We start from the raw sequence: 15,584 nt of genomic DNA on the forward strand, positions 1-15,584 counted from the left end.
TATCATAATATAAGGGCCTCTTCCAATGCACAAAGCAAGACCTAAGTTCAAATCCTTGGGGTGGGCTTCACTATCTTGATTCTTGGGTTTTATTTTTGAGATTTGGTTCATTATTTTGAGACTTAGGTTTTATTTTTGCAAAAAAAAGGATATCAGTAAACATTGCCGATGCCTCTTGACCACCTTCCACAAATGACAAAGTGAGGTGCAAGCTATTTATCCTTGCCCTATTTATCAAAGCTTCCATTCTCTCTTTCAGTATCATTCCTTATTTGTGTTCCTCTCTAACTCTTCTTTCCATCTCACATAGTATCATCACTTAGGCTTTGATACCTATTAATTCCATTAAAACAAATAACCACAAATTGAATCTAGAAGTCAATTCCACCCCCACTCCCCATTTCATTAGTACTCTTTGACCATTTCATTAACACTCTTTGAGCCTTATATGCAAGAGAGTTTTGAGTTTATCATTTCTACAAATGCATTCTAGTCCTTACTGTTTTCTTAGCAATTGACTCTTATAAGAGGCAACTTAAGAGATGAATGCTCTCAAAATTCACGAAATTTCCCATTCAAACTCATAATAAGATCAAGGGACTTCCCATTCAAACTCATAATAAGAGACAACTTAAGAATGAACACCGTTTAAATGCAAATCGAGGTACTTCTAGTTCAAAGATTTTGCTACATTTATCCACAAGGTTCACCTCTCAAAATATGCACCATCACATGTTCTATCCTTCTCAATATTATTTTACCTCTTGGTGAGCTTGAACAAGGACACAATCTCACATATTGCCACAACTACAGTCATAATTCCTGTAACTCCCAACAACATCTTCATGCCTTTCAGGTAATGCTCTACTTCTTCATAATGATCAAGTGTGTTATCAACAAAATCGTCAAATGTGGCTACAAGAAAATGAGCATGAATTAAAATATTGTCATCTGATATGTAGAAGGAATCAAATTCACAAAAATAAGACACTTATACTCACTATAAAAATTTCTTGAACCACTCTTGTTTTGTAATTTTGCCATTTGTGGAAATATAATTGGATTGAGGGAAATCATGTTTGAGGGGTACGATGTTCGCTTAGTCATAGACATGAAAGATCTCTCATGCTTGACAACCTGAATGTGACACATATGGATACCCCACATTATTCACTTAGTCATAGACATGAAATATCTCTCATGCTTGACAACCTGAATGTGCACATATGAATACCCCACATTATTTGCACAAATATTTAAGCATGCAAGTAAAAATAAATTAACCAACAAACCTCCATTATGTCCACTAGTCTTCCACAATGGCGAGCACGCATCAAAAGGCGCTCCAATTTAGCAATCTCTTTCAAAGGGCTATCATCACATGCCTCTTCAGCCTAACAAAAAGTAAGTTATTACAAAAACATTGTCCCAATGTTTGATATCGGCAGTACTACAAAATTATTAGGCTCATATAGTGAACTAGGTCTAATAATCACAAAACAAGATTTGAGCTAGCCATCCAATTCATGATCAACTTCTTAGCCATTTTTTGACACACTCGTCTACTCTAGGGCCTAAAGCTTTCACAATGCCCCCTAAGTACATTTCGTGCATGGAATTGCACCAACAACATGTCTATTGAATAAGACTTAAAAATATCTTAATCTCATAAGTGGTTGATGACTAAAATCACCCAACCATTGTAACTAAAACAAATTAAAGGCAAAAAGTTAAAGAAATATGTCATCTCACTAAGTGTGTAGTTCTAGTACTCCAATGAGTGGAGACTTCAAATATGTTGCATGGTGCAAAGCCCTTCTTACCATACTTTGTCTATCAGCAATAGCATAAACCCATTAACTAACCCACACTCCAAATTATTTGGTAGGGAATTGTGTCACACTCATGACGATAAATTCAAATAATGCCTATTTCTCATTATGATGCATCGAATAAGTGTGCGTATGACTTTTGATATCTTATAAACTTTTACAAACACTCATTTCTACCTTAGTTTCCACATGAAAAGGCATAAACGTATCTATGTTTACTATGGACGTATGAGAAGTGTTCAAGTGATTCATTCATACCATGGCGTAGTAAGGCTTTAAAACATGTGACACATATAGTCTCACAGAGGGTTTTGAAACTAAATCACTTGGCAAAGGAAAATTAGTAATGAACACATCATTCAATTAACATTTATACTAATAATGGTAGTAGTTGATGTTTAATTACTTCCCTAACATTTAATTAATCATATTGACTCGACTAGTAATGATTAGTCTATTATTGTAAAGAATTAAGGAGGCCTAAAGGTTTCTAATGGCATGAATATGATTGTTTATAGTATTCATGCATGTTGACTTTTGGAAATTAGTGGTATTATAGTAAATAGTTGCAACCATTATTGATATTGTTGTTGTAATAATTAATAGTCAAGTTATTTGTGACTCATTACTAATAAACAAAATTGGTTGTAATTAACTTAATTTTTAACCAAATAAATATATAATAATATATTCAAAAAAAATTAACTAGGTTGCATTATTCATGAGGGATAAATAAGCATGGAACCTATTTTAACAAAACCTTTCTAAATCAAAACTCCCATCATACATGCAATACTATGATTCCACCAAACTAAGCAACATCCATAAGTTAAGTAACTTGGCCTTAGCAACAAGAGGGCCCATTTGAGGGAACACTTTGGCCTAGGCATTCCAAGCAATACAACCATTGAGGAAGATGTGGTGCACACTCTTGTCTTTCCTTCATTTACATTTTTTGCAATGCACATTTGAGATTAATATTAAGTAAAATATACAACCTTCCAAAAAGCAATCAAGCTCTAATTGAGCTTTGTAACTTGATAGAGATAAGCTTGTAGTTGTCATATTTTGATTTGGCCTTAAATAAGGTCAACACATAATAACAAAATTTACCAAAGTGGTCCGCTAAAGAATCAAAGGCCAACCAAGGCCTTACCTCGAAATAGTAGCGCATCCCTACCCTCACAGATTCTAGAAATGGCAACACTCCTAATCACTTGCCAAAGTTCAAAGATTGCAGGAGAGTAAAATATCTCACCAAAGTAGGAGATTACTCCTCATAAATGTGATACCCTCTTCTCGATAGAAACATTTTTCCTCCAACATTCCTCTTTAGCCATGTTTGATTGCATTGTAAATATGTGCCACAAAGCACCCTCCATGCAAAAATTCTAAACTTGAGGGGTAACTTAGTGGACCATGTTGAGATTTATGCAATCATACTCCCAAGACAGCCTCTTTGTATGGAGCAGTAGGGCAAGGGACATGCAATAGCCTAGAAGAAGCTACCTGAATCCCATAGGCAAAGTGAGAAAAATGGTACCATCCTGCAACTATAAAAGAGTGTACTTGACAATCATTTGAAGAAGAATGCTATTGTGCTTGTACTTTCAATCTTATTTCTCTCTTCTCAAGATTGTGTTTATGAGTCCAGGCTAATCTATCTTGGAACCTAATTCACTTGAGTAACAGTCAATGTGTCTAGCTTCAGTCATCATGCATCTTGTCATTGACTTCCATGCTCCATATCTAAACCTTGCTCAAGGATCTATGTTTCTCACAATGGTATAATAGCCATAGTGAGCTTGGTTTAGCTGAGTTCAGTGCTTTTTCAACCTTCCTCAATCTCAGGCCAACTCAACTTTATTAGATGACTTCATCTCTCACTCTTATTTCATTTGATCTCCTTTGTCTGCCATAGCCAACTATACCTACCTCTGTTTTTGGAGCTCTTGGATCTCTTCAATTAGGAAATATCTTCCCAAGATTTAATATGGAGATCTCTCCTTGAACTCCTAATGTTTCTCCCTATCACATCAAAGCGTAACATTGTGGTCTCCTATCTCTAGCATTGTGTTTTTTTTCTTGTTGCTGTTCAGATTGTGCCATGTTGCTATCATACAACTCCCGCCAAGAGCACCGACTACGATTAGCCCTACAACCATACGCTAATCAAAGCCTATGACTTAAGCTTCCTACCCACTAGAAATCACGTGAGATATTCACATGCACACGTTGCTACAAGAAGAAGATCAGTCAATGCATGCTAACCCTAATTCCACCATAGCTCTTTTGAACTTCAAGCTCTTAAAGCTCTTCATTTCTCTCATCTACTTGGCACATTGAAGTCCCGGCCACTCAGATTTTTTCAGTTTCCAACAAGTGCAACCCTCAACTCAACAAGAAGAAGGTTCAAAAATACCAAGCATCAACATTCGACATTAAGCTTCAAGATAGTATCTCTTGATACTAAATAGTGTTGTTTAAACACTAATAGCTAGTGTCTTTTGGCACAAATTTTTTTTTCCAACTCTCTTTCTTGATTTATCTCAGTTGTTGAAGCTGATTCTCACTTATTGCAATGAAAAATATGAAGATTTTTATGCAGATGCCGTTCATGGGAAGTAACATGATTCTTGTTACTCATCTGTACTACACGGGAAGATTGCTTGCTCTACTTGCAGGAGGAAATGAAGCTCCTGACACTTAAGTGCAATCAATGTTTCCATCTGAAGATTTTGAAGATATTTCAACTACCTTGGTCATCATGCAAAACTCAAAGATTGTGGTATCTTTGCTTGAGGGGGACTAGAAGAGCAAAGTCAAAGAAGATTCAAGCAAAGTGGTAACATCAAAGCAAGCAAAGTGGAGAACAGCAAGAACAAGGAAAAGAAGATTTGCATCAAAGTAAAGAAGGACAAGGAAAAGAAGATCTGTCATGCTAAAAGAAAACCACAAAAAGCTTGCAAAGTCATATCTAAAAAGGAAGACCATAAGGGCTTGTCGGTCCTTGTCCTAAAATTTTACTAGTTTTTTTTTTTTTTTGGAAAATTGTATGCACTTTCCTCTAATGCTCCAGCTATAAGCTTTGTAACCCTCATGTTACATGTGCACTACAGCCTCTACACACTTAATGAGGCCTTGTGACCACTTCTAGCTTTATATGGTTGGTTTTTTCCATATCTACACTTAGCAAGGTTCTACTCATAATAGCCTCTATATACTCATTGCTTTTTTTGGTTGTGATTGAGGAGGGGTGTTGAGATTTATACAATTCACACTTCTAAGACAGCCTCTTTGTATGGAGCAGTAGGGCAAGGGACATGCAATAGCCTAGGAGAAGTTGCTTGAATCCCATAGGCAAAATGAGAAAAGTGGTACCATCCTATAACTATAAAAGAGTGTACTTTACAGTCATTGGAGAAGAATGCTATAGTACTTTGTACTTTTAGTCTTATTTCTCTCTACTCAAGATTATGTTGATGAGTCCAAGCTAATCTATCTTGGAACCTAATTCACTTGAGTAACAGCCTATGTGTCCTATCTCAATCATCATGCATCTTGTCATTGACTTCCGTCCTCCATAGCTAGACCTTGCTAAAGGATCCATATTTCTCAACAGTCCATGCCCCTTTTGAAATTTCATTCTATTATAGCCTTAGATACATCAACCTCCCAAACTCCCCTTATTCTCTTTGCATGCTACCATGACTATCCAAACTCCTTGTAACAATCAAGGTATGCAACTTAAACAACAAACTCTTGCTCTCTAGTGTGATAGGGAGAGTTCTAATGAGTCAATTTTCCAATCCAACACCAAATATCCCTCTATATTCACTTGCAACCACTTCCCAAGCTAGCTACACGCCCTAGACAATTTCAAGAAGTTCAGACCCTAATCCACCATCTAGGACTTTAGATAAAGACTCCAATATCTCCCAATACGTATTGAGCTATTTACTAGCTCAAAATAACAACCCTTTTTACCTTATCCTAGAAATGAGTCAATAGCTCCATGGTTATGCCATCAAATTCAAGAGGCGCTCTTTCAAGGCTGCTCATAATTCATGTAGGGAAGATCCCTATGTTAGCCTATTATTCTCCTCTTTCAAGACGGCACATTGAACTATGACTTAAAATCTCTTCAATTGTTTGAAATTTCAAAAAGCCTACATGACTATATAATTATTGGAAATGATCATTACATCTATTAGCCATTTCATTTTGAGTAGTGGTTGACCAATCTACCATAATCTAATTGTAAGGCCACAAGGCTTTAACTATACACTTGTTAGTAATTAGGACTAATTAGCTTAATTTTTGCAATTAGCTAACCACTCATTAGTAATTGCCTATTTCAACTTACCTTTCTAATAATCTAAATTATTGTAATTAGTTCTTTCATTTGTGCATTTCTATGTGGTTTGCTATTGGCAAGTGCAAATTTTTTGTGGCTATTTGCTTAATATCATTGTCAAAAGAGCCATTATGTATTCATAATCATAGATATTAAATCTACACCACTACCTACATCTTCCATCTGTCTTGCAACTAGACATTCCATGTCTTATGTACTCCCTATACAATCACACTACTCTCACCAATTTTGATAGCATTTATTTATCCTCCACTCTTCCCTCACCCATCATTTCAAGATTCCCTTGTTCATCCTACATTGTCATTACAAATAAATGACAAAAGCAAGATGGAAAAATCAATTTTTGTCGTTGGATGCAAGATAGCACAAGGTTTCAACATGGTGTAAGGCAGAGAAGGTTAACAAAAGTCCATTAAAATGCCATGACAAGTGGAAGACCATATTTCCGCAATATAAGAAGATACAAGCATAGGATAGGGCAATGCCATTAAGGAAAGATACATACAGTTTGAGGGACCAACAAGCACATGTGGATGGGGGATTCCTAAAGACCTTTGATAGGAGCCTATACAACATTGTGGAAAAATGGTTTAGGATTGATATGCTTTTTGACCCTAGACCTATCTTGATTGATAGTTCCTAAAAAACTCTTGATATCAATGCCATTTTACTTTGGCTTTCCTAGTCTTTACTTTTTTTTAAACAATGTATTTAAAAAACATATAAATTTTGGTGCAAATAACATAATATAAAAAAATTGATAACTTTTGGTGCAAATAACATAATATCAATGTATCTTTCATGCATGAAGAAAAGCTTGTGGCAATTGAAGCTAGCAACACCATTACAAGATGTTTGGGGGACACCACCTTTGTTATTGTTCATCCAAAAAGTCCAAACTTGTGTATGAAAAGGAGGTGCAAGGTAGACACCAAAATTAGCTACTTGAAAGAGAAGTTCTAAGGTATGTGAAGAATGTGTGTGTGTGTGTGGGGGGGGGGGGGGGGGGGGGGGGGGGGCAACCATTTTGGGCCTAAGAGGAGGGGTTGAGCAATGAAAATCCTCACATGCTTTAATAGCACATTAACACTTAATTTTAGTCTTCATTAACAGCCTTGATATGGCTTTGTTTGTATTTATTGGCATTTATTGCACATGGTAAGAACAAATGCTCCAAAGTCCCTTGTAACAAAGCATGTTGTGGGCATTCTATATGCTATTCCCTCCTATCCTCCTTGATCATTCCATTCATTTTCCCCACCCTCTCATCAACATTAACTCCTCTTCCAAGGCTACCCCACTTGTTACAACATATCCAAGAGAATTTCTCATACCAAGCAATTTCTTCAACCTGAGGTTTATTGTTGTATGTTGTCATCTAGCATCTCTTGAGGCTTCTACAAACTGTCACCTTGCTTTTGCTCCTCTTACTAGTTTGCGCACAAGCCGCCCTAGTGTTTATGGTTTCAATAATCATCACAAATTGTATGTCTTTGCTTTGGATGGTCTTAGGCAACTGCTTAGCATCCTACATGGCTCCTACAATGGTTGTCCACATTACCACTCTTTAATTTGCTAGTTGTAACTAGTTTTTGCTTGCTATAGATGCATTTCTTTACACAAGAGATAGAAGAAAATATACCTTTTGAATGCATGCCCAAAGTTGTCACCCTTCAAACCAACCAAGGATGATGCTCCAAAGGCCTTTGCAAAGGAACTAGATCTTCATGTTGAGCTTCCAATGCACATAGTTCTTACTATTTAGTTATAACTATCATAAGAGTGGTGGTCCATATGAGATGCCAAAAACTTTAATGTACACAAGCTCACAAACACACACGTGCACGCGCGCGTGTGTGTGATTCCAACTTGTGCATACTGATTCAAGTAAGGTCTATTCAAAATATCAACTTCTCAATCATAGAAACTTGAAATCTCAAAGGCACCTTAACCACCACCAAGCCTAGAGCTTTGGTATACACGAGAAAGAATAACTTCTTCAAGGCTGTCGAAATGTTATTAACATGGTGCTTCAATACACCTAAGGGATCCACTTGCAATAAACATGTAAGGCCTATCATGTGCCTACTAGATGGACTGGAAAGGGAGTACCTATAGGTTAAATTGCAACGAATGTGTGACGCGAATCTTTTGAGAGGAGGAGGATGAGGCAACAATGAGGTGATGACAATAACCGCCATTAGAGAAGACATTGAGGCACGAGGTGCAAAGGGATGATGATGAGGCAATGCATGAAACTATGGCAACAACCATTAGACAAACCATTGGGATTACGACAACACATGAGACTGTTGACAGCAACCATTAGAGAAAACCCTTGCGAAAGGAGGTTTAGAGGAATGGAGATTGCAGAGAGCAAGGAGTCACCGGTGATTCATCCACAGGCAAGAATATGCCCCTGCCTTGCTCGATGTCGCTGCGTAGAAAATCGTCAATCATTCGGCGCAGCTCCTCGACTCTGTCGTATCTCGATCCCAGGAAGAAGGAAGCCTGCTTGTACATCAAAAGCTTGAACCGCCTTACTGCGGCCGCCCTGTCCGGTTCTCTGCGGTCCGAGAGAAGAAGCTTCACCCCGTGATGGAGTAACTGATCAGCCTGCGCCACTTCTAAGCCTGTCAGACACACTGGTACATCATCAAAGACTCCCCGGCCTCTGAGAAAGAAGAGAAACTCCCTCTCTGTACTTGTGCACTCCGGCTCCATCGCTGCGACTGTAAAACCTGCACCGAAAGGCTCTCGAAGGTGAGGGACCTTTCGGGAAAGAAGACGATACAAATCCGAGCTTCTTCTGAGGCTCTTGTGTGCTCCGGTATGATTCTGTGCTCTGAAATGCTGCCCCCAGCTTGTGTGTTTGGGGACAGAAGGGTAGCGCGATCGATCCAGTTTCTCAAACCCATTGTCAGCCTATCGACCCGCTTTCCCAAACCCTTTGTCATGACACCCATGCATGCATAGCCCACCAACGTTCCTAAGAAAATTTTCCCTCGAGAGGCGAAAACCTTTCATTGAAAATTTCGAAGGTTTTTATCCTACAATCCTTTCAAATTCCTAAGGTTTCCCAACCCTTAAGTTTGGGATAGTGTCACCACCATTTGTCATAAGTCTCCATGACTTGGAAAAGAAGCATCGGACTTCCGCAGCAGCCAAGCACTCCTTCTAGACGCCTGAATTTGGTGCTCTCGAAGACACTGATGAATAAGAGGCCCACGCATGAGATAGTCTCGAAATTCAGTAGCATTTCTCCACTTTGCAGGCTAGGTGGACCGGGACATAGAGTCTGTGCAGCATTTGTTCTAGGAGTGTAACGAGATGCGAGGCCTATCGAAGGCAATTATCAAGTGCGTTGAAGGTGCTACTCTACAAGCTGAGATTGATGACAAGGCTTCCCTTTTTGGTGATTTTGGTCAGCTCTACAAGAGGCCAAGGTCCCTCATTGGAATGTGATCGGAGGGAGCGGTGGTGATGATCAAACACATATGGTCTCATGGGAATGGGAATGTGTTTGGGAAGGTAGCCAAGTTTTGTCCCCTTAGAGCCCCTTTTTCAAATAAAAAATTATGAATGTTTTTTAAGGATTTGGATAAAAGGTCTTCTACTTTTAGAGCCTTCAAGGTTCATAATTGACTGAAGTTAGTTTGAAGCATCTCCATTGGGATGATGTAAATACCTCGCATTAATTTTTGTAAAACGTGTTATTTTAAAAATTCTAATTTTAGTTTTAAAGGTAAATTTTAGAGTTTAAAGGAACTAGTAACTGTGCTTATGCTTTTTTGGAGCATTGTTACTATTGTATAGGGCACATTTGGTCCTAAACGAATGGAGGTCTTCAATACACAAAACACTCTTGATAAGCTCTTCCCCATACATTATGCACATGAGAAACAAATAAGGTATCTTTTGAGCAGCTTGATAGAATCTAGATGCTTTTTTCCATTGACAGGGAATAGTGTCAGATTTGATGGAAAAAAGGCTTATTGTTGCAAACTGATGCATTATCGTCCTTTAAATATTTTTATTTACAAATTTGAGTTAAGTGTCATGCAAAGACTTTAACCTTTGTGAACCGATTCAAACATATGTGCAAAACAGGGTTATCATTAATGAGATAGGCTTCAAGGGTTCCAGCTTCTTCAATACCTCATGTGTGTACGATACCAATGTGGCCTTAGTGTTTGAGTGTATTTTTGTCCTTCTATAGGTGTAGTGAATTGGTGTTCTTAAAGATATAAAAACCTAAATTTTGAAGGGATTTTTGAATCAAATGCATGTCGTTATCATTTTTATAAGTAAAAAGTTTGTTAAGTTCAAGGATTTAAACCTTCTTCTATACATTTGAAGGTATTTTTGTAATCTTTGTAATTCATTCTACATTAGACCTCTTTTTTTGTGAACATTGATAGAGATGCCCATGTGAAGATTCCTATGTATACGATCCTTAGATTCAAGAAGAATCTCTAAAATGTTCTTTTAGTATGAATTTTTGGTTAAAGCTAGAATATGGGTGGTGATTCCAATTAAATTTGGATTTTATAACTAGATGTTAAATGCTTGCGAAAAATTTGCCTTACAATAACATGTTTGCCACAATTTTTAGATGAAATATAGCACTCTAGTTCAAGTTAATGAGACATGACAAATTTTATAGCTCCAATGCTCTATAATAAAGCTTTGCCTACAATTGCTTTTTATTGACGATGACATTGTGGTTTAAATTAGTGTAGGCCACTAAAGTTGGCCAAATTATGTCATTGTACTCATTTTTTAATAATTCAAAAAAAATCAAGACACCCCTATCTTGGAGAAACATGAATCCTAAGTTGGAAACCTCAAGTGGTTTATGAATCGATACTCAAATTTGAGTTATGAATATGACTCATTGTTTTACTTGCCTCACAACAATGACCCGTTTCCACCAATGTCTAGATCACAACCAAGATGTGATCTAGGTGCTAAATTTTGCAGCTTCTCAATGGTTGCATGAACTGAAACATCTCAAATTCAAAACTAGATTAGCTATGCGTGAGGGCATTGCCTAGTGGGGTCACAAACCACCTTGTTCGAAAACTAAAAAGCCATTAATATTCTTGTATATTTTGTGGCCACAAAAGTTATTGTTAATGGTGATAAAGACTAAAATCTAACTGTAAGTATGAACCTCCCCCAATCATACAAACAAGTTCTCTATGATTTGGGACCAAACCTTGTAGTGCTTGTGAAGCTATGAGCCCAATGGAGATAGGTTCAAAGGCTCCTGTTATACATGTCTTCTACCCAACTTTAGTATCACTAGCATATGTTTTCAAGCACTAGATGATAGTTAGATGTGTGGAAAATGCAAAGCCAGAGAAAGGTGTGATTCATTTCATCTTAAGCAAAATGCGCATCCAATCAAGCCAATTCGAATCATGAGTATGAGGAACAAAACTAGCTAAAAACTAGAAGCTTCTTGGGTAAATTCCCTAAAATAGAAGTATACATATAGTCAATTTCTAGTTAAAATATACACTATAAGGAAATAATGTTGATTTCCAAGTAGTTTTCTAAATAGTGGTGCAATGTTTGTTGACAATAAGACGAGCATGGATTGGTTGCCCTTATACTTGTGTGAGACTCTAGTGTGGGGCACATGTGTAGATCACCTAAACTTTTGTAAAATATAACTACTTATGAACCCTTTTCAAGGTCAACTGTAAAGAATTCAAGATCATTTACAATAAAAATGAAAGGCAATGGGCATAGAAAAGCCAAATTTAAAGCAAAAACCAAAACAAGACTATCCAACAATACGTTGGCAACATCAAAGTGATAAAAATCAAGATTAAGAGTGAAAGAACTATTAATAGATTAGTCAACTCATGAGTGAGTCTATGCATTTGTATTTGTGGGCTGGGCATCACAAGAGATTATTTTAGGAAATTTTTTAGTTCTTATTTTTGTGGTTTCTAGAATTTCTTAGCTAACCAACTTTATTTTTAGGCCATCATGTTGCTGATTAACATGATCCATTATTAGGCATTATTATTGTGTATTTATTCTCGGCTCCCTTCTCTACATTCATTCCTTCACTTGTAGTCTTCCAAAACAGGTCCTATTGGAGAGATAGAACCGGTGTCGATGTCCACACAGTTGTCATTAACTCACTATTGTACATGACTATCTCATGTTTGGTATGTGGATCCCATTTCTTGAGGATATCTCTGAGTTCTCTCTTTGTAGTGTTTCTCTATTCTTGTGCTTTCTCTTTTGTCTCTTTTTTCTCTTGTGTCATGTAGTCTATTACAAAAATCTTCAATGCTTCCATCGTTCCACCCACTTTTGACATGGTATTAGGCTGTTAGGTCTTGGAATGTTGTTTTTTGCTATTGCAGGTCTGCTATCTACTATTGCTAATCATCTATGTTTTGTTGTATAGCTGCTACATTTCATGCATTTACTATATCTACAAGCTGGATGACAATATTTTCAAGATTCTAACACTATTTTTTGGCTATAATCAACCTCCTTTTCTTGTTTTTGCAATCATTTTGTGATTAACTTGTATGTACACTACGTGTGAATTCTTGATAAGTATAGTCTATGTTGTATTGTGGCTATACTCTCTCTTTGATTCTCTTCTTTCCTTTATCTTCTCTTCCTATCCTCTCCAAATAGTGCCTCCCTGTTGCTCTACCAATGATAAATTTCATTGCCCTGAGTATCTTACATGGAGTGCTATCATAGAAGCATGGTTTGTCCATAAGTGACTACAGTATGTTGCTTCAAGTGTTATTGAGTCACCCCAACCTTCCACTCCTTTTTCAAATGTTTGGGACTCTTTCAACCATGAGGAAGGTGTGCTCACATGGGATTACGATGATGCCCATGCATATTTCTCTCTTCTCCAATGCATTTCTAAAGAGGTTCTACCAGTGGTCACCTCCTATCAAACAACTTTTGTAGTGTGGGGGAAGCTTCAAATATTGTACAAGGGTCCATCAATTATGTGTGTGGTGACCTTGTATGTATAGTTTTAATAGTTGAAGTTTGAGCCTAATGATATTGTTCAATATTTCTTGCTTTGTGTTCACATATATAGGATCATCTTTAGGACATGTAGTCCATGCTTCCATAGACTCATCTTGTGGGGATTGTGCTTTATAAGCTCCCTCGAAAGTTTGATAGAGTAGCCAATGCTTTGCAAGCCAAAATATCATCATTGACACCAATCAATTTCACACATACGTCCTCGATGCTACTTGAGCATGAGGCCTCATTGAGATAATAGGGGCAGCTTCCATCTTGGTATGGTGACCAAGATGAGGCATTTGTAGCTTCAGAGAGGGGTGACATGAAGAATAAGTCAAAGGCTCATTGCTATCATTGTGTTAAGAAGGAACATTTACGCAAGGATTGTAAGGAGCTAGCAACTTCATGGAAGAAGGAGAAGAAGAAGAAGTAGGATATGGACTCCTTTGATGAGCCAACTTCATCCTCCTTGAACTCTAATTCAAATCCTCCAACCAAGGCAAATGCCAAGGTGTGGAAGGGGTTTCAAAGAAGGGGAAGGGGTTTGTTACTCCTCCCTTACCGCTTTCTAGTGTTGGCTATACGAACATCCCTCACAACTCCTTAATGCTAGAGAGGGATTTTGAGAGGGTGGTAAGGTAAGGCTGGTGAGTGTCATCTATGCAGGTATACAGGTGCAAAGGATCCTAAGGGGGACTTCCCTTGCAGATCGACTAAACTCTTATTGATTGTTGCTGAAATGATTATATTTTTAGCTAGTTTTTGTTGGATTTTTGGGTGATTTTTGTTTGATTTTGTGGTTGATTGATTGGTTTTTGGATGGTTTGGAAGTGTTTTGGAATGGTTTGAGTAGGTTTGAGAAGCTCATGATGTTTTTTAGTAAAGTTATGATGAGCTGATTGGTTCTATGGTGTGTCTATTTGGTTTTGGGCACGTTTTGCTTCTGTTTTGGTCTGTTGTCTTTCTAATTGAGAGGTTATGATTATTGCAAATGAGTAGTTTGAGGAATGATTGAGAGTTTTTTGGATGGTTTTTTATGGTTTTAGTTGGTTTTGGTTTGAGCTCTATGGTTTTTATGCCTTTTGTAGAGCTTCTATAGTGTATTGATGAGTTTTTGTATGCCTTCTAGTGTCTTCTATATGCATTTGTAAGTGTTCTGCTGAATGGATGTTTAGCTTGGGGATATTTTTTAATCTTGGAAGGAGAAGAATGAACGCTCTTAATGGCTTGAAGAAGCATAAGAAGTAGCTGATGAAAACTTGAACTAAAGACTAAAGTGACAGTGACACTAATGAGCTTCCAAGGGGCACTGAAGTGGCTTTAGTGCCCCTTCATATCAGTCATACCTCTTGGGAGGGGTATCCACAACCAAGAGAGGATTATTGAGAGTCGTTCTTTGTTATTCTCATGTACTATTGAGAGAGAGCATATGTGTGAGAGATAGTGTATGAGAGATATCAATTTTTAAAGAAGAAACATTGTATCTACATGAGAGAGATTGAAAGAAAAGACTATGAAAACTATGAAGATGAGGAAATATGAATACTATGTGATGAATTCCATTCAAAGTTGATCATTCCTTCATGTTCTTTTGGTTCTTTGATGGTTTATATGAAGAATATGAAGAACATGTTGAAGTTTTGTTGTGATAAATCCATGGGAGATTCAATATATGATGATGCATGAAGATTGGTTGTTCTTGGTGTTCTTTTTCTTCTTGTGGTTGATTAAAGCATGAAGAACATGCTTATTGGTGTGACAAGATAGATTAACTTGCGGTAGTTTTTCCATTTTCTTGGTGCTCCTCTTGGGTCTCCAACTCTAGCAGGTTTCAAATTCTAGAGCTAGGATTCACACCTAGGTTTTTGATGGGTTCTTTTATGACAAAGAGTGGGATCCAATCTCACATGAAGGGACACCTTGATGGTCTATTTGAAGGTGGGGAATCTATGGTCATGTATGCTATTATGCAATATTGTTGATAGATGTAGAAAGCTACTATGATTGTTATCTATTTTTAGGAGCTAGTCAGATTGACTTTACATCTTCTTTACATTAGGTTCTTTCTAATGGCACCTTGGTGGTGGACTAAGTACTCATTTCTTGTGTATCCATGGTCCTATTCTAGTAGTCTTGTTGTATGGACTATGATGATGTATCAAATCACCCATGATCTGAGAGAGGTTGGTAGATTAGTCAGCTTATGAGTGAGCCTATGCATGTGTATTTGTGGGTTGCGGACATAGGAGATTATTTTAGGTATTTTTTGGGTGACTATTTTTGTGGTTTTTGGCATTTCTTGTTTGGCCAAATTTTATTTTAATCCATGTTGGCTAAACTAATGCATG

At 37.3% G+C, this 15,584-nt stretch overlaps 1 protein-coding gene across 1 annotated transcript; it reads right to left on the reverse strand.

Moving 5' to 3' along the window:
* Window positions 1-668: 668 nt before the first annotated feature.
* Window positions 669-9,090, reverse strand: LOC148036518 (uncharacterized). Its single transcript, XM_087679155.1, has 4 exons — window positions 8,599-9,090; window positions 1,293-1,394; window positions 1,002-1,137; window positions 669-915 (listed from the first exon to the last, which is right to left on the reverse strand). The coding sequence occupies exons 1-4, from the start codon at window positions 8,932-8,934 to the stop codon at window positions 758-760; spliced, it is 732 nt and encodes a 243-aa protein (XP_087535281.1). The 5' UTR covers window positions 8,935-9,090; the 3' UTR covers window positions 669-757.
* Window positions 9,091-15,584: the final 6,494 nt, after the last annotated feature.

Source organism: Lygodium microphyllum, chromosome 5 (genome assembly GCF_053477565.2).
Source record: "Lygodium microphyllum isolate KBCC chromosome 5, Lygodium_microphyllum_v1.1.10, whole genome shotgun sequence".
NCBI classification, from domain to species: Eukaryota; Viridiplantae; Streptophyta; class Polypodiopsida; order Schizaeales; family Lygodiaceae; genus Lygodium; species Lygodium microphyllum.

Excerpts from the sequence above, each read along its gene's own strand:
- LOC148036518 (XM_087679155.1), bottom strand. The coding sequence starts at position 8,934 with ATGGAGCCGGAGTGCACAAGTACAGAGAGGGAGTTTCTCTTCTTTCTC. Across the intron at positions 1,395-8,598 it reads TGCCTGTGGATGAATCACCG|GCTGAAGAGGCATGTGATGA; the intron begins GTGACTCCTTGC and ends ACTTTTTGTTAG. Across the intron at positions 916-1,001 it reads TGGTTCAAGAAATTTTTATA|CCACATTTGACGATTTTGTT; the intron begins GTGAGTATAAGT and ends ATTTTCTTGTAG.